The 24,320-nt window shown below is 37.9% G+C and overlaps 1 protein-coding gene across 1 annotated transcript in view; it reads left to right on the top strand.

The window, feature by feature from the left end:
* CFAP47 (cilia and flagella associated protein 47) overlaps nt 1-24,320 on the top strand; it is a 500,885-nt gene that overhangs the window by 278,947 nt on the left and 197,618 nt on the right. The window contains exons 45-46 of the mRNA XM_039256279.1: nt 43-171; nt 21,673-21,697. Coding sequence (XP_039112210.1) covers nt 43-171; nt 21,673-21,697 — 154 coding nt within the window. The remainder of the gene's footprint in view (nt 1-42; nt 172-21,672; nt 21,698-24,320) is intronic.

Below are 24,320 nucleotides of genomic sequence, written 5' to 3'. Positions count from 1 at the left end.
GCTAAGAGAATTACATTCCACTTATACTCTGTTTATTTGCAGACTTGTGTGCTCTTTACTACCTCAAAGTTGAAGATGCCTAAGTCCATTTTATACACAGCCGAACTGAGCCTTCCAGAACATTTTGATATCCCTAGAAAAATCTACATTCCTCAGATTCCAGAAACTCAAGCTAAGTTGACTCACCGTCAAGAAATTAAATCTGCAAACAAAACAGGTAATCACTAACATGTGGACTGCAATATTTTGTTCTGTCCCAGGTGCTGTGAAATCCTAAAATTTAGAGAGTATCTCTACTAATAGGATGTTCGTAACATAATTGAAGAGATCGTTCAGTGTACATATATATCAGTTATTGAATGTTTTGCATTATAAATAACCAACATACTGTATTACAGTAATCTAAATTATGTACTGAATTTAAGTGTTAAATTGCCAGTACTGAAATTTGCAGACCTGTTACTACTCTTTGTTAAGGAGTGGTTGTCCAATACAGATAGTAAGTGCACTTTAAGGAAGGTGAGCTCTTGGTTTTACAGTGAACTAGGTTATAGCAGTTGTGGTGGAGTTGAGGCTCAGGTTAGCTTTTAAGGATAGGAGAGATATTGGTAGCAAAGAGCTTATTAGAGAACAGTATGTTATTTATGAGTAATTTGTCTTTGATCTGGACTAGGACCTTTAGTAGTTGAATACTTACTCTTGGTCTCCTGATCCCCTTTTATTCTTTTATTGTAATTATGAAGGACCAACCTACATTTAATAGAATATTAGCAAATTTACATTATTAAATATAAGCAGTAAGATGTAAACAGTGTGACTAAGCAACTTAAAATATCTAAAATTAATTTCTTTTCTTTTCACTTCTTTCCAAGCTGGTAGATAATAATGGGATTATAATTTCTTTACTAGGGCTACTCCTACAATGTATCATAACTCCAGTGTCATGGATTCTACTCTATATTGCTACTAACTTGGGTTTTGTTAGATTTTCCTTTGTTCTTTTCCTGTAACTTTCTTTTTAAAGCTTATTTATTTATTTTGAGAGAGAGAACACACACACGTAGGGCAAGGACAGAGAGAGAGAGAGAGGGAGGGAGAGAGGGAGGGAGAAAATCCCAAGCAGGCTCTGGACTGTCCGTGCAGAGCCCAATGCAGGGTTGGAATCCACGAACCATGAGATCATGGCCTGAACTGAAGTCAGATGCTTAAACAACTGAGCCACCTAGGCGCCCCTCCCGTGGCTTTGTGTTAATTATATAAAATATTTCTAAATCCAAAAGGTGGTTACAAATCATAATGTCACAAGATAATCTGTTCATTTTCCCTTCCTAGGAGATCAGAGATCCAAAATTCAAATGCTAAGTGGCCAAGCAGATAACAAGGATTTATTAACTAGGTCTGGTCTAAAACAAGAGGGATGATGCAGCCTACCACAGACTGGAGAGTAGGTGCCCTGTCTAAACATTAAAAATCAAAAAAATAAACAGAGAAGCTTGAGTTTACGCGATAACTTTGAGGACATGTTTGACTCATTAGCTGTCAAGCTGGTGATACCTCTTAAGTGAAATTGTTGTCTTTTTTAAAAAAATCTTTTCAGTGTACAGTTAATTTTTTTAAATGCATATTTATTTTGAGAGAGCGAGCGAGAGAGAGATCACTAGAATCCCAAGTAGACCTGTGTTGTCAGCGCAGAGCCTGATGTGGATCTCGAACTCACTAACCGTGAGATCATTACCTGAGCTGAAATCAAGAATCAGACACTTAACCAACTGAGCTACCCAGGTGCCCCTGTACCATTAAATTTTTAAAAGAAGAATTTATGATAATTTTTTTACCCCTTTGAGATAACTGGATAACTGTGTATTATAAGCCCAGCTAGGATTCCTAGTCCAAACAGTTCACTTATTCAGCCATTCACTCAACACTATTGAGCGTCACTTCCTTTGGGCAAAATGATGAAAACTGGCATATTAAGATGCTATTTAATTTATAAATAAGTATGAAATTATCTATATTTAAAAATCCTTCACTTAGATAATTTTCAAAGGCTAATATTTTTCTTTCATATAATTGTTAACTGTTCCATTTGAGTAAGAAGATTATTATTAGAATTAAGAACAATATAAGCATAGAGTTTTAAAAATATTATGCAGAAAAGTTTTAAAATGTGATTTGCATATTGTGGTTCCTGTCTAACTTGATTTTCTATGCAGTTCACTTTGTAGAGAAAGCTTGCAGCCCAGGTTTCTGTTTCAGCATCCTTCAGCACACATTTAAATAAATTAAGTTTACAAAAACAGATTATTCTAACTCAGGATAATAGCAGATTGAATAAAATAACATAGCCCAAACAGTGTACCTTCTGTTGTTAAGTGGTGGACTTGATTAATGAAAAGGAAAAAACAGATGCTTTTTAAGTTTAATAAATAACATTCTATTAGAATTTGGGACAAAGAATAGTAGAGTTAAGCATATAGAAAGCTTACCTTTGTGATATCAGACACTTTGAAGAGAACAAACCAGCAAATTCCTAGCAATAAATATAAATATAGCAATATATATAGTAATATAGAAATATTTTTTTAAAAATATATTTTAAGTAATCTGTGCACCCAACATGGGGCTTGAACTCATAACCCCAAGATCAACTGTCACATGTTCTACAGACTGAGCCAGCCAGGTGCCCCTAAATTTTGTTTTTTATGGGTGGCATGGAGAAAGAAGGAAATGGCAAACATTTATCTGGAGAAGTCACAATAGCCCAGTTTCTGCTATTTGTAGCACAGAGGTGCAAGTAGGGTCATTTTCACAATCTCTTGAAGTTCTAAAGCCATCAAAAGGAACGAGGTGTTTTTTTGTTCGTTTGTTTTTTTAGTGTTTTATTTATTTTTGAGAGACAGAACACAAGTGGGGGAGGGGCAGAGAGAGAGGGAGACAGAATCCGAAGCAGGCTCCGGGCTCTGAGCTCTCGGCACCGAGCCCAACGCAGGGCTCAAACTTGTGAACTGGGAGATCATGACCTGAGCCGAAGTCTGCCACTTAACGGACTGAGCCACCCACGCACCCTGGAACTATTGAAAGTGGCTGTCTTCTGCCCATTCGTATCAATGTTTCCTGTCAGTTTTTACCTTTTTGAAATTCCTAATGATTAACAGTAGCTATTACTGCATATCCAGGGACTCTAGCATGATTCACAACAGTCTTTCCACACAGTTTTTAGTCTTTTCAAACAGCCTCTTTAGGGGCGCCTGGGTGGCTCAGTCGGTTAAGCCTCCAACTTCGGCTCAGGTCATGATCTCACAGTTCTTGGGTTCGAGCCCTGCATCGGGCTCTGTGCTGACAGCTCAGAGCCTGGAGCCTGTTTAAGATTCTGTATCTCCCTCTCTCTCTGACCCTCCCCTGCTCTCATGCGCTCTCTCTCTCTCTCTCTGTCAGAAATAAATAAAACATTAAAAAAAAAAAAAATTCAAACAGCCTCTTTACTCCAGTCTTTCCATATCTCCAAACTTCACTGGGCAAATGACTTTGTCACCTCTGTCATAGAGGATAAAGGGTGTAAAGGAGCACACACTCTTCCTTAACCCCCTTACCATATCCCTCGCAGTCTCCAAATAGGATTTTACTCTATCACCCTTGCTGTGTATTCCCTTTGTCTTATCCCAGATAACCTGCTCTTGGGCTCTTCTCTATCCTTTGTCACAGCTCCTCCTCCTTTGAGAGCAGTTCCTTCATTTTTGACTCTCAAACGTTCTCAGGCTTCAAAAACTAAAGAAATTCATACCTTTCCCATGACAAACATACTTTTCAGTAGAACCATCTGTATTTGCAGTTTGTATTCTTGCATGAGTAAAATGGGCAGTTGCTTTCCAATTACCAGAGCCAATGGGCCGTTCTCAGTCTACATCTTACTGGATCTCTAGTACATCTAACCTGGATGATTACGCATCTACTCAGAATTCTAGACATTTGACTTAAGGCTTTAACCTTGTTCCTTGCATTTGTCCCCCATCCCCTTGACAAGATTGCTGCTCAGTCTTTTTGCGAGTTCTTCTGTTTACTCCATCAAATTGGGAGTCTTCAAGGTTCTACTTGTCCTACTGGGGTTTTATTACTTTTAACGTACCCCAAAGGGGATTTTGTACACTCCCATAGTTAAAACTACCATTAAAATCACTAATATTTGTTTCTATTCCTATCCTTTTCCTTCTGTTTTCAACTCAGATATTCAGAAGCATATGACATTCCAACCTAAATATTATATATATGCACATATATATATATACAAATAGATTTGTCCCTCAGATTCAAAATGAATGTACTATTATTCTCCATTGATTTGTTCCTTATCATATAATCTTTATCTTTTCATATGATGGGACATATATCCACCCTTTTCCCCTTATATTAGAAATATGGGCATCTTCTTCACACTTCTCTTTTTTTTTTTTTTTTGAGCTCATACCTGCAATTCATTTTGTAATTCTCAATTTTCTGTAATTTATTTCCTTCTCTTCTTTTCTGTTCCCGCTCTTCATGATTGAGGTCTTCATCAGTACTTCACAAATGGAAAAAGTAATCACATCTTTCTCTTTTCGATGAGATGCAGATTTATCGAGATAACATATGTTAAGAATTTAATGCTGTATGATATACCTAATAAATGTTGGCCATTAATTATATTCTAGTCTTCTCACCCTTAAAGTACTTCACCTCTAGGCACTGGAACTATTAAATCTGACCATGAAATATTACTGAAACATATAGTGATTTCAGAGGCAGATTTACAATGATTCCAAAGACACATAAATTTTATTATTCATCCTTTTTTCACCCCACTTCTTAGTCCCTGTACCTAGTTTCATTTTGGCAATTTTGCATTCTTTTTTTTTTTTTCAAGAAGGTCCCTAAATTTTAAAAGCCTCAGGCCTCATAAAACATAGACTTTTACATGGTTGTAGATCTTGATTTAAAGTCTCATCTATCTGTGGTTCTGGGGATATTGAAATTTATGGACAGGAAGAGTTTGATGCACCCTAAATGGGTAGAGGTGAACAGGCAATCTGCTGTGGATCCAAGAGCTCTTACCTCCCCATTATAGAGGGTCCTGTGTGTTTATTGTGCCACTCATGGAAAATAGTGCAAGAACACTCAAACAAAATGCTCTAGTCTGGTTTTGCTGATCACTTACACGGAGTTCAAAACTCTCATTTCCATGGTTATCTCTTCAGTTTCTAGTACTTATATTGACTCAATTTCTTCTTCTCTCTCAAGAGAGATATGGCAGGCATATCAGTGCATATTTTAGGAACACTGTTCTTTGTACCTTCTCCCATTTGATTCCAATTTTCTTAGTTCTTTAATACTTACTAATGACTAGTGATCTAATAGGTGATGGATATTCAGTAAATCCTTCCATGACAGCTGTTTAATATAAAATATGATTGTAAACTGTACTAAAAATTTATTATTAATAACACTGTATGTAGTTCTATCTGTTTTACAAGGATTTAATACATTATTGTAATAGCTAAATTATCCTTCAGTATGAAAATAAGACTGTAAAATTGTTGCAGTAAAAATGAACACAAATTCCTGCTTAAAATTTATTAAATGTTCTTGGTCAAATAAACCAAATATCTCTGAGTTATATCAAATAACCACAAATGCCTTTCAAATAGAATAAAAGTAAATTTCATTTGAGTACCAGTTAAAATGTTAGTTTTAATGATTAAGCTGAGTTAAATTGAAGCAATCTACTATATTGTTCACATCGCCAAATCACCTAATCTTAAAAGTGTGCCTTAGTCCATTTTTCTTAAAATAGCTATAGTTGTATTTGTGGTGATGCATTTGTTACATTGTTTTTTGGTAAAAACTTTAAATTTACAAAGGCCTTTTGAAATAGAATTTCTTTAAGTCACTTAGAAGTAGAATTCAAATGCATTTTTCATATAGGTTTTCCACATTTGTAAGCCACCAAGTCCCATTAAAGTCTATAAAAGAATATTATTAAATTCCAAAAGGAATTCAATAATCCATATACTACATTTAAATCTCATAAGATCAAAGAGAACAAAAACCACATTTTCTATCTATGATCTTTAAGTTTATGTCTAATTATAAATGTAATAGTTTCTTTTATAGTCTACCTCCTGAGAAGACTTGTAATCATAATCATAAAAGGCAATACGTGTTATGTAAATACCTTATATAAATTTGCATTTATATCAAGTGAAAAATAAAAGGATATTTACAGGGGCACCTGGGTGGCTCAGTTGGTTAAACCTCCAACTACATCTCAGGTCATGATCTCACTGTTTGTGGGTTCGAGCCCTGCATCAGGCTCTGTGCTGACAGATAGCTCAGAGCCTGGAGCCTGCTTCAGATTCTGTGTCTCCCTCTCTCTCTGACCCTCCCCTGCTCACGCTGTCTCTCTCTCTCTGTCTCTCTCAGAAATAAATAAAACCTTAAAATTTTTTTTTTAAAAAGGATATTTACCTATACTTAAACTTTATTCTTCTATTAATGTATTTCATTTAGAATAACTTTATTGAGATATTCATATCTCATGCAGTTCACCAATTTAAAGTGTCGGGGCGCCTGGGTGGCTCAATCAGTTAAGCATCCGACTTGAGCTCAGGTCATGATCTCACGACTCATGGGTTTGAGCCCCATCTCAGGCTTTGTGCTGACAGATAGCTCAGAGCCTGAAGCCTGTTTCGGATTCTGTGTCTCCCTCTTTCTCTGACCCTCCCCTGCTAATGCTGTCTCTCTCTCTCAAAAATAAATTAAAAAAAATTTTTTTTAAAGTGTATAACTCAGTGGTTTTATATATGTGCATAAATAAATGTAACCATTGCCCCAGGCAATTTTAAAACATTTGTATTACCTCAAAAAGAAACTCATTACCCTTTAACTATCCACTCCCTGTCATCTACCCTTCCCCTTAGCCCTAATCAATCATGAATCTTTCTCTCCACATGGATTTGCCTATTCTGGAGATTTCATATAAAAGAAATCATGTAATATATGGTATTTTATGACTGGCTTTTTTTTACCTAGCGTAATGTTTACATCGTTTACCCGTGTTGTGTCATGTATCTATCCTGCATTCCTTTCAGTGGCCAAATAATACCCTATTGTACGATGGTAACACATTTGGGTTAACCATTCATCAGTTGATGAATGTTTGGGTTGCTTCTACCTGTAGCCTACCATGAATAATGCTGCTCTAAACATTTTTTGGAGTGAACATGTTTTCATTTTTCCTGGGTGTATATATATATATAGCTGTTAATAGAACTGTTGGTTCACATGGTAACCATGCTTAAACATTTGAGGAAATGCCAGACTGTTTTCCCAAGTGGCTGTGACATTTGACATTTCACCAGCAGTGTGTGAGGGTTCCAGTGTCTCCACATTATCAGCAATACTTGTTATCTGACTTTTTAAGGTCAGTGATCCTAGTGGGTAGAAATGGTGTCTATTTTGGTTTTGATTTGCATTTCCCTGCAAATCAGGTGCCTCAGAATGTTGAGCTTCTTTAATAACCATTGACTTTATTGGTTATTTATATATCGTTTGCATAAATGTCTATTCAGAACTTTTACCAATTTTTTAAATTGTCTTATTGATTTGCAAGTGTTCCCTCCGTATTCTGGATAGAATACTTTATCAGATATGTGATTTGCAATTATTTTCTTCCATTCTGTGGGTTGTCTTTCCATTCTCTTGATAGTATTCTTTGAAGCATAGTTGTTAAATTAATGAAGTCTAATTTGTCTATTTTTGTCGTCGATCCTGTTGCTCTTGTTTTTGATGTCATATTTCAGAATCCATTGCATAATTTGAGGTCATGAAGATTTAGCTCTATTTTCTTCTAATAATCTTATAGCTTTAGCCCTTACATTCTCTCAACTGGTTTGAGTTAATATTTGTATATTATTTGAGGTAGAGGTCTAACTTCATTCTTTTGAATGTGGCTTGCTGGAGGCCGAATCGGCTCCGGCAGGTCCAGGGGTCCCTGAAGGATGGACGGTGTCGGCGAGAGAGAGAGTGAGAGAGCCCCGAGAGTCTTTCTGATCACCAGGCAGGCATCTCCGTCCTGTCGGTTTTGGTGTCTTTATTTAAAGGTTCAGCAACAAGATGAAGTCAGAGAAAAGAATTTCTTACGATGGGAGGCCTTTTGTGATATCAACTGCAGAATTATTCCGACCAAGGAAATAACAGAATGTTCTTAGTGAAAAACAGGATAACATATAAGTCAAATTGTGTATAGATAAGTTAGGAGTATTTTGTCCGGCTCTCAAGAGGATGAATGTTTTTGAATTGGTTTGTTTGTGGAAACTACCATGGGGGCCCTAAATGGGTCAGTCTTTTGCCCTTGGGTTTATGTTTTAGCTACTCTTATCTATCCTCATCCCAGCTGCCAGTGTGAGAGAGGGTGTTTGTGGAATGTAGGCCTTGAGGAAGGGACTGCTATGCTTCACCAATTAGTAAAGATATATGTAGTAACTTATGTTCTGCCCTGAAATAGGCAGTTTGTCTCAGGGCCAGGCTCAATTGTAATTCTTGTGTTCTTAACCCCCTAAGTCTCGGATCTGCAAGGCCCCCAGGAAGAGCGTTTTGACAATCGCCCATAGAGCTGTCATCTAAAGTCTCTTTTGTAAAGGCAGGAATATGCTTTTCCTTATGAGGTATCTGTGTTCAGAATATGGGTCTGATATGGAATATTGTGAGGCCTGGTCAATACCAGCAGGCTCATTTCCAACATGAGCCAGTAGTAGCAGAAAGAGATACCAGTTTTCATTCCTCATGGCAGGAGCTGAGCAAACACTGCCATTTCCTTGCTGTGACTGCCATCCAGAGAGGCCGGTGCGGCTCCCAGCAAGCTCAGGTCATGATCTCCCAGTTCGGGGGTTCGAGCCCTGCATCGAGCTCTGTGCTGACAGCTAGCTCAGAGCCTGGAGCCTGATTCAGATTCTGTGTCTCCCTCTCTCTCTGACCCTCCCCTGCTCATGCTGCCTCTCTCTCTCTCTCAGAAATAAATAAAACCTTAAAGAAAAATTTTAATTCCTTATTGGGACTTATAGCTATAAATTACTACTTAAACTGAATCCTATCCGTTTTTGTATGTTTCATCTTCATTTTCATTAATCTTAAAGTATTTCCTATTTTCCCCAGATTTTTTCTTGACACACTGATTGTTTAAGAGTATGTTAATAATAACAATAGTTGTTTTGGGAGGGAAGTTTAAATAATATGAAATACCCATTATATAAATTAGGTAAATGGAAGGCTTTTCTGTTCAAAACCAGAGATGATGCTTCAGAACTAAGTTTGCTTGCCCTCTCCCCACCTGTTATTGTATCCCCGGAAGTGGTTCATGAAGCATGTTCTCAGAAGGCTGGCGTTCTGAGAATACAATTTGAAAGTTCCTGATTTAGCCCAAGTTCCACATTTTATAGGTGAGAAAATTTGAACACAGAGAGGGTAAACAATGGTGGCATAATTCACTCTTTACACAGAGAAGGTAGATTATGGGATACTTCAGTCAACAAATCCTTATTATTGAGAACCTACTGTGTGTAAGCAATGTTAAGGCACCCAAGATACAGCAGTGAACACAATTGAGAAGATCCTAGTCTTTTAGAAACTTGATGTGGATAATTGTCCCTAGTGTTTGCCATCCTTGGGGCATATGCTCTGAGTGACATTTTCATTATTGGTTGTCACTCGTCTGTGACTCATTCTTTCAGTCTGTCTTGTGACTCAGAGTGTTACTTCTTTGGATAACTAGCTAGTTAGATGTACTGACAGTGTTCGTGGCATCGAGAAATATGACTAGGCATAGGAGAACTTAACCCAACCTTTGACTTTTATTGTTTCAAATAAAAGAGGCCCAGCCTCTTGTTTTCAGTTTCAAATGATTTGCAAATTGTTAGTGCGTAGACTGACATATTAGATATATTTAATTGTTGGCTCTGTTTAAAACTTTCAGCCTTTTATATTTTAGATCAGTTGTTTCTATATAGATATTATCTGATTGAAAATAATTACATGGCCTTATCTCCCTGGTTGATCAAGTTTTATTCTAATATTTGAAGGTTCTGGTATAAGTCACTCTTTCCTCTTATTTTTTGGAAAAACAAAGTGAAGGTACAGTTTTATGAATTCATTTTCCATTTTTGTGCATGGGGGTTCAGAAGAGATTTTAGTGAAGGTGTAATACATCGAACTTTAGTGAGTTTCAGAAATCACGAAAGTAATTAATTAAGTGTACTTACATAATTTCGAAAATCTTGCGATTTTGCTTGTCACTGCTATATCTTCGTGTGTGTGTGTGTGTGTGTGTGTGTGTGTGTGTGTGTGAAGAACAGAGCATAAAACTTCATTTGAAAAAAATCAGTGGAAAAATAATCTCTGTAATAGAATTTTGTTCTTAAGTCTGTGGGCAACTGCAGTACTCATTTGAATGCAGTGAAGGCTGACTAGTGGTACATTCCATTGTACCATCACACCTAGATGTAATAAAACATAATGAAGGTATTTGAGGTCAGCCTCTTTTCGGCATTACGTCTATGATTATTTACCGTTCCTACATTCACTAAGTTTCTTTATTTTACCATTAAGTATAGAATCTGAGAGAATTTTCATTTTGTCCTTCTACTAACAATATTTTGATCTTTGTCTTTGGTGTAATAAGAATTATGTTGTGATCACCTTCTTGTGGAAGGAAATAATCACCTTGTCTTTCCTCAGAGAGGTGCCTCCTCACCAAGTCTGGGATGTGGAGGGCTCCTCTGGTGCACCTAACTGTCTCACTTCATGTAGAAACCTAGCTGGGATCTAACATTAGGAAAAGTGGGGGGATCTGGAGATGGAGTAAAAGAAGAAATGATGGAAGTTTTAGTGGTTGGCAGCTGAGTGGGCACTTGAAAAATAAACCTATTAATATCTTATGTACAGCTTTCAAGGTCTGACCACTGATATTTATGTTTTATTGATTATCCGGCTGTCTGTAATACTTTTCATCCTAATCTGAGTCATGATAGGTATCACCTTTGGAGAATGTGTTCATGGGCAGTAACTGAACCTTTTGCTCCTCCTCTTCCCTGATCACACCCCTGGATGCAGGAATCACTCCTGTTGACCAAAGTATTTTCCTCAGTTCACATCACTGCTCACAGACAGATTCCTTGGCTGAGTCAGAAGATTGGGTCATGTGCTCTTGCACTCTGACCTCGGCCCAAGCTGCCTCTAGAATGGGCAAATGACCGAGCTGCTGAGAATGTTCACTCCTATCTCTTTCCATTTCAGGCTATCCTTTCAATTATTTTCCTTGCCCCATTGTGGGTGGTTATAACCTAATTGGAACACTGAGTGTCTTTCTTTTGTATAAACTCCCCTTTAGAAATGTCATGTTTTTAAAAATTTTATTTCTAGCCAGCAGGCTTGGTTTTTCTCAGAAAAAGAGATTGTACATTGGTGGATTGATTGATTGATTGATTGATTGATTAACATACAGCTGGCACATGATGTTAACATTATTTTCAGGTGTATAACAGTGATTGGACACGTCTCTATGCTCTGCTATAGGCCTGTGCTTACCAAAAGTGTAGCTTCCATCACCATACAACACAATTACAGTATCATTGACGGTTCCCTGTGCTGTACCTCCCTTGTCCATGACTTATTCATCCCACAACTGGAAGCCTAGATCTCCCACTCCTCTCCACCCATTTTGTCCATTCCCCCCACTCCCTCCCCTCTGGCAACCATCAGCTGGTTCTGTGTATTTGTGGGTCTGTTTCTGGTTTTATTTTTGTTTATTTGTTCGTTCATTTGTTTTGTTTTTTAGATTCTGTATATAAGTAAGATCATCTCGTATTTGTCTTTCTCTGACTAAAGAGAGATTTTACTTTTTTATTTTTTAAAAAGTTGTATTTATTTATTTTGAGAGAAGGAGCAAGCAAGTGGGAGAGAGGAAGAAGGAAAATCCCAAGCAGACTCTGCACTGTCAGTGCAGAGCCCAACATGGGGCTCAATGCCATGAACCCATGAGATCGTGACTTGAGCTAAAAGCAAGAGTTGGACACTTAAACAACTGAGCCACCCAGGCGCCCCAAGAAAGAGAGACTTTAGACTTGCAGTTAACGTTGTAATTTTTGAGATGGAAATTATACACTAATATATAAATGTTTATCAGAATATTTGAGCTATAATTGTGTGATTCCAGTAAATCTTAAGGTAATAAGGAGAAGAAAAAACTTGAAGTGTTTAATGGAAATGTTAAGAAAGAATTTCTGTGGAGGGAAAAAAAGAGAATTTCTGTGGAAGATTGATAATTTAGATTGATTTTTTTTCTGGTAATAGTGCATGTTTTCTCACACATAAAATTGTTTAAGAAAATAAAAAAATGATTTAATTAATCCATATCTATATTAATATCCATATCTAAGCTATGTTGCATTTCATTTATTTATTTGTCCTAAAAATGTATAGTTTAATTGTAATATTTGTACCTCTTCCATTATTCATTTGTTTTGTTACTTTTTAAAATCTATTTTTGTTAGGAACTTCAAGGTAGGAGAGTTTCATTCATTCATTTAGATTTGTTTTAAAGAGGTTCAAATGATGAAGAAATCATACTAGATGATTGTCCGCAGGAAGCTTATAGACTAGTGGAAATGGGCACATGATAACCTTGATACACACTTCAAGCTGATAAGTGCTTGTCTACTTCACTTTCTAGTCACTGGAGTGTTTATTCACCTGGTTACAGAAATTGTTTCAGGGCTTGAGTTGTCCACAGTTGATTCTGGGGGAGTCAGACTTGGGACGTTTGCTGGAATTTTGGAAAAGGGATATTCAAAAAAAATTTCCTTTAACATTTTATTTTATGTTTTGAGAGAGAGTGAGAAAGAGAAAGAGAGAGAAAGAGACAGAGCACAAGCATGGGAGGGGCAGGAAAGAGAGGGAGACACGAAATCCAAAACAAGCTCCAGGCTCTGAGGTGTCAGCACAGAGCCAGTGTGGGGCTTGAACCCACGAATGTGAGATCATGACTGGAGCCACTGGACGGAGCCACCTGGGCACCCTGGAAAAGGGATATTTTTCCCCAGGTCTGCAGAAGCCGTGAGGATAGAAGTCTGGCATAACTGTGTAGAGTCTCCAAGAATGAGGTCAGCATTGAGAAAGATGGATGACATCTTACGATTTCAGGTGCATCTCTGAATGCTCTCACTGTCAAGGTGGTCATTCCCTTTGTACATGCCAGTTTTTGGGTCAACACATTACCTCTGTGGTTCCTGCTAGTTTTAGCTGGGCTTCTGACACAAATGAAAGTGATTTGAGAGGTGCAGTGTCCAAAGACTGCGCTCTTTCCACGTTGCTGGTAATTGCCAAATCTGGCTATACAGTGGCACCTGGGTACCTTTTATAAACTACACCTTCAGGGGCCAACTCTAGACCTACTGAATTGCTCCGAGATTGGAAGTGGTCTAAGAACCTGTATTTTAATAGTCTCCTTCCAGGGGCACCTGGGTGGCTGAGTTGGTTAAACATCTGACTCTTGATTCTTGCTCAGGTCATGATCTCGTGGTTTGTGAGGTCGAGCCTCGCATCAGGCTGTATGCTGACAGTGCAGAACTTGCTTGGGATTCTCTCTCTGTCTCTAGCCATCCTCTGTGCTTGATATCTCTCTCTTTCTTTCTCTCTCTCTCTCTTATAATAAATAAATATTTAAAAATAAAATAAGTCTCCTTCAAGATCACCGTCATAGTTAATCTACATATTAGAGTTGGGAACCATGCCTGTACAGAGTGATGCCACCACTTTACATCTCCATTTTGCAAATGGAGAAAGTCTATCCCAGAAAATTAAAATCCCTTTAGGAGGCCCTGTAAGAGGTCACATCAAGTCTTTTGAGTAAGCACTCAAATCTAAAGCCATTGCCTTTTGCTTTTCCATTATTCAATGCTGCCTTAAAACGTCATGCTGCTCTTTATTCTTAGGTTGCTGATAGTCTTGGTTTGACAATCAAGCCTTAGGCAGTGAAGCCTGAGGCAAGAATTATATACTGATGCTTTACTTGAGAGTTGCAAACTCAGGGCGTTGAGAGTGAGAAACAAGAGAAACAAGAAAGGGAAGGATGGAAAGCAAAACAGTGAATGATGCTTGAGCTGTTCTCTCAGCGTCCACTAGGTCCTCCATGAATAGATGCCACAGGCTGCTCGGCAGGTGTCACTTTTGCAAAACAGTGTGAAAAGTGCCCCTGAGCCATCCCTGTGGGAGAGAGAAGGAAGGAATTCTGTCTCCATGTTGACCTCCTTCCTCGTGCACCTGTTTGCCAGATTTTACTCCATGGGAGTTAATGGTCCTAGGCTTTGAGATGGCCTTCCCTGGCCCCACACAATGCCAGGCTCCATGCACTACCATGGCAAGAGGAGCCAGAAATTCTGAGCATGGGACTGATCTACCTGTCCATCAAGCAGCAGCCGAGGGATTGGCTCCATTAGTTCTGGAGGAAGTTGCAGGTCATCCTCAGGCAGAGAAACATGGAGGTGGAACAAGTGGTTGAAGTTGGCAGAGGGGCAGAACCAAAGGAATCTCAAGACGTACATGAAATATATCCCACACAGCAATGTTGTCTTACTGTTCATAGTTTATTCTTTTTAAGCTTATTTATTTGTTTTGAGAGAGAGTGTGTGTGTGAGGTGTGCACGGGAGGATCCAAGAGAGGGAGAGAAAGAGAATCTGATGTGGGCCTCAGTCTCATGAACCTTGAGATCGTGACCTGAACTGAAATCAAGAGTCGGACGCTTAACCGACCGAGCCACCCTGGCAGCCCCAACTGTTACTATTTTAAAGACTTCTTCTCGTTACACTGTCAGCAGCTTCCACAGACAGTGTCCAGTTTCTTCCCCTTTTCCCTACTGTCTCTGCTCATATACTTCATCCCAGATCCTGAGCCAATTCTCACCTGAGACCTGGAATGTAGGCACCCATCTGTGCTGTCTGCCAGCCTCCCCTGTCATGCCTGCGGGCTCCTGAGTACTACTGTAATATAACCTGGCACCCCTTCTTTGTATGATCCCATCCTTGTGATGCATCTTCCTCTGTCCCTGGTGTTCTAGTACCCAGCTCTAGATTTTGACACTATTTCCTACAATCCTAGCTAGTTGTTTTCAGACTCCTCTGTAGGCACCAGTACACTCTACCTACCATCTACCCTTGTTCTGGACAGCCCCGGGTCCCTCAAACAAGAAACTTGCCTCTGAACTTGGAATCCTGGGTCTTTCTTGACTTGTGGAACTGGTCTCTCACATCAACCCGACCTTGTTTTTCGTGTGTCCGGTCCACATACTTGATTATTATTTGACTTCTTTTTTTGAAATTCCCCGGGCACAGATGTTCGACTAACCTGCCTTTCTCGGCTGGCTGCCCTGCGTACCTGTCCTCCCAGAGCCCGAGTTTCCAGCTTGTTCAGTTGTTAATCTGTGTCTTGTCCTAACATTGGGGAGTTCTGCCAGCACCAAGTTCTTTCTTTCTACTTTGCACCGTACAATGACGAAACAAGATTGTGTCTTATACTATCAAAGTAAATATGTTTTAAGTCAAATAATTTGCCATAACCAAGGCAACATAACTGTAATATCCAAGACTGTGTATATATTACTTCTCCTTATAGTTCTATTGTAAGATGCTTTCAGTTCTACAGCGTCTCACTTTGCCTTTTATTGTTTTATATCTGTGGACATAGAACCTGCAAGCAAAAACAACTGTGAACTTCAAACAGCATCTTAATCTTTCTCTTAGATCTTCAATAGGGAACATATGCTGTGCAATAATACATTTAGGAAGACATTTAATCAAAAATTGCACAAGCCTTTTTCCCTAGTGTAAGTCCTAGAGAATGTGTTGTTTATTGGCTTGCTAACAGCTTAAACTAATTTGCACTCTTAGTATATCAGTCTATGAGAACTTAAAAATCAGCTCTGTTTAAAGCAGATTGTATTTTTAACACATGACAATTAGACAAAGTTTATGGTATTCAGAATTGGAATTGCAAAAGACAGTTAATTTGCTGTCAGTAATCCCTTTTTTCCTTCCCCATGGAGGGGTTAATTAGAAATTTTATTTCAGTTCTTTTGGAAATTTTCTTCTTAAAAAATTATATAGAAAAGACAACTTCCTAGTTAAAATATTGGCAAGCTGCTACTCCGTAATAAGCTCTCTTCTAATTTTCCATTAAATGATCCGTGAATACATACAGAAATTCAAGACTTCAGTAGCAATGGAAAGGAAAGATAACAGCCACCCATTTACATAAATCCTATGAGGAATTCCCAGTAATGACTGGGCTGATGTGGCCTGATTGAAAAACACATTTAATAGCCTTCACAGCTCATACCTAATTAAAAGAAAATTTAAGTATACAGAGGAAACAGTCTAGTCCCATGATGTGTCTTTTCCTCAGAAATTTATTATCTGCACCTCCCAGAAAACTAGGAAGCTGCCTCTTCATTACATCCCTCCTGGCACGTAGTAGGTGTTATAAAAACTCTTTTCTCATGAGTGAATCTTTGTGAAGTACTTTCTAAAGTGGCCCTCTATTAACATTTCTTTCTCTGCATCCCTCTTGAAAATCCAAGACTTAATTCCCAGACTTAAAATAACCGTAGCCACAGGGGAAAATGTGGAAGAACGTCATTCTGTCGAGGATTTATAGAATCGAGCAGGTAGGTCTGGTGGTGGTGACAGAGGTGAGAAGAATCCAAGTGATTTGTGGTGCATGTTACTGGTGACATGAGAGTTTATCCATTAGTAGGAAGATAATGCCATTTTCTAAAATGTCTGTTTTTCCTAGATTATTTGAAAACTGACAAGGGATGTTAGAAATATCCTCCCTACATCTCGTAGATGGATGCTTGTTGGATACAGGAAATTGGCCCACGGGGATGCTTTGAACTACCTCCATGTTTAGGTCAAAGAAATCATTGCCAAGTGAAAGGAGAATGAGACCCTGTACAAGTGGCCACCTAGGATAGGTGCCCATTTCCTTTTTATGGGAGCAAGTGAGAAAAGAAAAGGCAGAAATGATTTCTTTTTAATGGTAGAAGATAAAAGAGTGACACCTAAAGTCACTTAATCTGGTTATAAGGAAACAATAGAAAGGCAAAGACAAGAGAAATTCTGAAAAGCAAGGAGAGAAAAAGACACATTATTTTCAAAGGAACAAAAATTATACAGAAGGCAGAATTCCCAACAGTGGCAACAGAAGCCTGAAGACAATGGAATTACAGTGCTGAAGCAAATTAACTGTCAGCCTAGAATTTTAAATCCCAGTAAACTATCACTCAAGAGTAAGGATGAAATAAAAATATTTTCAATCCAACAATGAGACAGAGACAATTTAAAACTCACACATATTTGCTAAAAGAACAAATGGAGGGCCTACTTAGGGATGAAGGAAATTGAATTCAGAAAAAAGAATTAGGATTCAGTAAGAGTCATTATTAAAATCATCCATAAATGTGTGTAAATCTCAGTGAGTGGTAGCTATGGAAATATTAATGAATAATTCGGGTGTTCTAAAAGCAAAGTGAACTCACTTACTAGAAAATAACTTTACCGTGGGGGGGCGGGGGGAAGAGGTTTGAACTATTTTAAGACATTTTTAATGAAATGTAAATGTTGAAAACTTTGGACAACCAAGAATTTATAAAGAGAGAATATATAATTTCTGAACCAGTAAAGGCATGAAAAGAAATAAAGAAAATTTTGATGAGTCCAAAGAATATAATAACAGAGAAGAATTGAAAGAAGGATATAGTACAGAGAAGCAGCATATCAGATGTCAACACAAATAGGTCATTAATCGTGATAAATATAAACAGATCAAATGGTGGAAGTTGATATTTTCAGACTAGAAAGTGAAATGCAGCTTTATGCTGTCAACAAAATTACCTGGTAAGATATCTAGAGACGTACACCAGGTATATATCAGTCAAAAATTAGCTGGCATTAATATATTAGAATAAGTAGACTTTAAGGCAAATGAATGCATTAATTTAAAAATCATCCAATGTAGAAAAATTTTCCAAACTTATTTCCACCTAACCACATAATCTCAAACTGTGTAAAGCAAAATTTGACAAATATGGAAGGAGAAATGAACAAATCCGCAGAGTAGGAGAATTTATTTTACTTCCTTCATTAAGTGAAAGATCAAGCTGACAGGACATTAGTAAAGCTCTATTAGACTTGACCAACACAGTTAATGAGATTAGGCTTTCCTCTCCCTATTAAGCCTACTGTGGCTCTGCTGGAAATAATTATCAATTTTTGCCATTTACTTATTACAGCACTTTGCTCTCTCTCTGGGCTTCTTTCTGCTTTAGGACAGCTGTGAGCATGTGCAGGTATTGCCTTTCAGCAAAGTCTGACGGGAAACTGAATACCGGTCTTTTCTTGGCCACAGATACGTACAAACTTCATGGGGAGAAAAGTCCAGCACTCTCAGCCATTTAGAATTGGTTAGGAGAAAAAGGCCACATCCCATTCGTTCTCTTAGCATCCCTGAAAACCTTCTTTTTCCTTCCTTGATTCCTACTTCCCTCTCTCCTTTTCTTTTTTGTAATCTTCCTTCCTTCCTCCTTTCTTTCTTTTTTCTTTTTTCTGTCTCTTTCAATCCCTTTCTTTCTTTTCACCCTTAAATATTATATGATTTTAGTCCTTGCTGGTGATAGCAAAGCAAAAGTAGTTGAGCCTCTTTTGAAGTGACAAAATCCATTTTAACCAGTATTTCAAAAATTGAATTTGTCCATAAATAGTATGGGTCTTTATCATTTTAAAAATTGCTTTGTGGAATTTTTACTTTATGGAATAATGTAATAGTGTAATAAATTTGACGATCTCACTGGCAAGCCATTTCAGAAAACAGTTTTTCCTGAATGGATAATACTAAACTACTACTGAAGAAAACAGGTAAGAAAATAACTGAAGCACGCTCTAAAATTTGTAATTGCTGAATCCTTTTCTTTTTTATAGGAAGTCTATGGCATACTTCTTGTTTCTGATATTAAATGAGGACACTCAGTAATGAGCAATCATTAGCATACAATGAATCTGTCATTTACCAGAGTATTTGTGTGGTAGATGCCCGTGCTCCAATAAGAACTTAATAAAATAACTGAAATGGGTGAAATTCCCGGTGGTGTTTGATTTGGTCTTCTTATTTGTAGAATAGGAAAAAAAATCTACACTGAAACTTTCTAGTTAGTAGATGGAAGTAAGATTAGCATATGGACCAGAAATTCTCTGGAAATATAATTACTCATGCAGTCATTTACAACAAATAAGTATTTACTATAAATTCATTTATATAAATGAATTCACATCATAAATAAAGTAATTCTCTTGATATCTCATTTTCTGAATTAAGATATGCTTGCTAATATTATACCTAAATAATTAACTATGGAAGAAAATGACCATTTGGCTATATTACTTAGTCTCTTCCATATTTCTGATGTGCTTTCATCTAATCATGAAACATTAAGGCAGAAAGAAACCTGATAGAAGTCAATTAATCAAATTAGATTCTATAGAGCCCTAGCATTCTTTTAAAATGCTTTTGTTTGTCAATGGGGGTGCTGTGCAAAACAGTGGAAGCTTCTGGCTTCTCATTCTACTTCAACTAGATCAACTCTAGGTTACTTTGCTTTATATATATATTGAGATTCTGTCTTCGGTCTTTTTCAGACACAGTGTCCCCCCAAGCCAAAAAATAAGGTATTTAAAAGCCACTCATCAAATCTTACTCCTTAATTTAAGCAGATTAAGAACTTAAATTCTAAAAAAAAAAAAAAAAAAAAAAAAAAACCTCTTTAAGTTGTTTGCCTAAGTTTACACAATATAGGAAAGGAGCTACAACTAGAAAACAGGAGTTTTAACTCTGATCTTACCAGTTTTATACATGTATCTTCCTTTGCAGTTAAAACATGGTAGATTGTTTCAGTAAAGCTCACGTGGATCACATCTGGCTGTAAACATGGTTTATGTAGTCTCCTCTCTTGTTGACCCTGGTCTTGACTATGTAACTTGCTTTGGCCAGTCGATTATTAAGGAATGTGAAAGAAACTGGTATATGATAACCATTTATGCGTTAGGGCTCTCTTTTGCTGCTAGTAAATTTTTTTAATTTTTCAATGTTTAGTTATTGTTGAGAGAGACAGATAGAGAGAGAGAGAGAGAGAGAGAGCCCAAGCGGGGAAAAGGCAGAGAGAGCGGGAGACAGAATCCAAAGCAGGCTTCAGGCTCTGAGCTGTCAGCACAGGGCCTGATGCGGGGCTTAAGCTCACAAACTGCCAGGCCATGACCTGAGCTGAAGTCGGACACTTAACCGACTGAGCCACCCAGGTGCCCCATTGCTGCTAATAATTTTCGTGTACTGTATGAAACATTGGGTTTATCTCATGGATTAGAGAGCTCATGGGCAGAATTCCCAGTTGAGCTCCCAAATTATGAGTGAGCCCAGCTAATACCTCATAAAGTAGATAAGCTTTCCCAAATGAGGTCAGACCACGGAAGCATGAGCAAACAGATGATTTTTTCCTTCACCCAGAAAGTTTTAAGGTAGTTTGTTTTTGCAATGATAGTTAACCAAAAGAGCAGTATTGACTTATTGCCCCAACCATGTCCTTTCCTAGGATCTGAGCATAGCATATTTTTATGGATTATTTAAAAAACCATACAACACACTGACTTCTTCTAGTAGCTAATGTTATATAAAAGTAAGTATTCTTTCATTAGAGAGATTCTGTATAATTTCCTTCATTTCCTTCAGTAACTGTAATCTGTTAAATTTAGATAGATTTGGTTAGCTTTAATTATAGAACCCTGGGAACTGCCAGTTACCAGGATCATCTGTGAAGAAAAGGCCCCAGGTGAGCTACATCTGAGTAGAGAAAGGACAGGTCCAGATTGTCCCTAACATAGGGGATGCCAGCTCAAAAAATACAGGTGGAAGTCCATGTACCATGTCTAAATTTTTTAAGTGGTAAGTCAAACTAAGAAATTTTTAAATAGATTATATTCTATTATTCCAGCCTGACAAATATAAGTTTATAACAGCCTGTAAGACCAAGTTTCAATTTAGAACTCTTGAACACCTCAGAGTTTTGCGCTAGAATATGCTAGCACAGAATAGCTGGGCCATGGCCAGGTGCTCATTCTGTTCTCTTCCTCCAACTTCAGCAGCATATACCTTAAGAGGTCTCGTGTACAATTTGTGGATGCATCAGCCTGCATAATTAATTGTGGTCTCCAGCCTCCCTTTGATAGCCATATCTTAGCTGGACTTCAATTCTGGGAGTGTTCCAACGAGAAAACTGTCAAAGAGTCGAGTCCTGTGAGGGGCCTGGAAATAGGATCCAAGCACTCTGGATTGTGAATTATGATATCCTATGAACTGGGAACACAGATCGGGCTGGGGTCCATGTAGGCCTGTCCCACTGGGCCCACGTATTCCTAGCATGTCCAAGGAGACAGTGCCAGAGGAGACTCAGAGGCCCTAGGAAGCATGAGGCCCTGGACGGGAAGCTCTCTTTTCTGGGCCTAAGGGTGTAAGTTTTGTTGGGGATCCCCGGCAGCAGACCCTGATATCAGGTCTTGAAAGCAAGTAGTTTGAGAGGTGATCTCAGAAACCGTAGGTAGGAGTATGAGAGAGTGAGAGACCTCAGAGAGAAGCCAATTCAGGGAGTGTTAATGAGCAGTCACCACTCTTAACCTTTTGGGCTCAGTTGCACTGGAGATCTCTAGGAGTTCGTGTAGAATTCGCCTCAGAATTATTCCTACCAAAGGTCAAAGACGCTGGGTTATTTTTCCACTGATTTGATACATTATTTGTTGAGGACTGCAAATGCAGGCATTAACTGTCACTTCTGGCCTTAATCCATATGAAGGCTGAGTACCCTCATAATGTTCAGAGAAAGTCCTCGGAGAGAACGTCACAGTTTTTCATAAAGCCATTTGCCTACAGGGAGGATTTAAATGTCCAGGGGACGTAGCAGGGCATAGATGGCTTCTGGTGCAGTGCAGAACTGGAAAATACTTTGAAAAAAACATATCCCTGAAAGAAAATGATAGTTTCATGACATAATGTAGCCAGTAAAATTTCCACATTTTTAAAAATCCCACTCTTCTCTACCTCTCTTATTTTACATCTTAAGGGAATGTAGATACTGGCTGACAAATGCCTTAATTCAGAAGTGACTTCTTGTTGATAATTTATGATAATATTCCTACTTATGTTTCTAGCATGAATCAATTAGATTACCTCAGGTGTTTAAGAAAAGAAGTAAGTATTGTTTTATCAGTGTACCTTCAGAAATAAAGTGACCATGGGGTGTGTGGGTGGCTCAGTCAGTTGAGCATCTGATCAGCTCAGGTCATGATCTCACGGTTCATGAGTTCAAGCCCCGCATCGGGCTCGCTGCTGTCACCACAGAGCCCGCTTCAGATCCACTGTCCCCCCTTCTCTGCCCCTCCATCCCTCAAAATAAATAAACATTTAAAAAAAGTGATCATTTCCATGAATTCCACTGTTAAGATCGATTCCTTTTTGGACTGGTAAAGGAGAGAGGCTGGCACTATGCATTCCTTAGGGTCTGTACTCATGAACATTTCATGAGTTGGAAAATGCTCACTTAAGAATGTCCTTGGTTTTCACTTTCAGACTCAATATCATTAAGAAGTGGATATTTTTAGGGAAAAGGGAATAGCACATAACAAAGCTTTTGGTAGGAGCTTTACCCTGGGACTTGTGCATTTCAATCATGTTTACTGTTAAATGGCCAGTTATTCTCTGTCTTTGATGAGAATAATAATTACTCTTGAGTTGCTTAAATTTCCTATTCTAAGCAGTGTAATTTTATTTAAATTACCTAATCTAAATATTTTCATTTCAGTCTGTTTGTGAAAGTGAATGATAAGGTTTCTTTATGTCTGTTAATAAAGCAACACATTTTGATCACATGATTATCTTACCTGCTTTGCTTTAATGATGTTGTCCCAACTCAGATAATTCTCTCAGAATGAAAACATTCAATGCATAACAGATGATAAAATGTGCCTGGAGTCCTTTTTGACCAGAAAACTTTTATTCTGAAATTGAATTTGTACTTGAATAGGATAGAATAAAAAATAACAAATTCTGACAGCCTTTGTTTTCTCTTTAGACCAGCTGATAATCTTGAACTTTGGTTAGATGTAATATAGATTCCAAATGTGATCCACTGTCCATGGGTTTTAATATACAATGTATCACACTAACATTATATATATTATATATGACATATAGCAATGTATGACATTTAGCAATATACAGCATGCTACAGAACATGTAATTAATATGTTTTTATAATATATAACACCTAACATATACCACACAAATGCAAATCCCCAATTCCATTTTAAAATGATTTAAAGCATGGCAATGAGAAAGAATGAAATCTGGCCACGTGTAGCAACATGGATGGACCTTGAGGGTGTTATACTGAGTGAAATAAGTCAGGCAGAGAAGGACAAATATCATATGTTTGCACGTATAGGAGGATTAGGAGGAACTTGATGGAGGAATGAGGGGGAGAAGAAGGGGGGAAATGGTGGGGGAAAGGGNGGATGGACCTTGAGGGTGTTATACTGAGTGAAATAAGTCAGGCAGAGAAGGACAAATATCATATGTTTGCACGTATAGGAGGATTAGGAGGAACTTAATGGAGGACCGTGGGGGATGAGAAGGGGGGAAATCTGGGGGAAAGGGGGAGAGGCAAACCATGAGAGACTCTTGAATGCTGACAAAAACTGAGGACTGATGGATGTGGGGGGGGAGGGGGAAATGGGCACGGATGGGGGGCACTTGTCGGGATGAGAACTGGGTGTTCTATGGAAACCAACTTGACAGTAAACTATTTGTTAAAAAAAAAAAATGATTTAAAGCAATTACTGTTCTTGCAGGAATGACTAATTTTCTTGGGATAAACTTCAGTGTATTTGAAAACAGGTTTGCCATTTTTAACATTTGAGGTGCTAAATGTGAACGAATTAAAATTTTAGCTAATTAATGTCATAATACTCATCTGGTCATTGGTCGATAAGGTTGATTTGTTTTCTTGGTTTCAGAGAACTCCCTCATACAGAATTGGGCTTTAATCATTTTTTTATCATTTCTTTTTTATCTGTTACTTAAATACTTTGCCATTAGTGGTGAAATTTGTGTTATATTCTTTTACTACACCCTGTTTTAGTATTCAGAG

This window comes from Hyaena hyaena, unplaced genomic scaffold (genome assembly GCF_003009895.1).
Source record: "Hyaena hyaena isolate Hyena2069 unplaced genomic scaffold, ASM300989v1 scaffold_12, whole genome shotgun sequence".
Classification (NCBI taxonomy): domain Eukaryota; kingdom Metazoa; phylum Chordata; class Mammalia; order Carnivora; family Hyaenidae; genus Hyaena; species Hyaena hyaena.
This window is presented reverse-complemented; position numbering and strand designations above follow the sequence as displayed.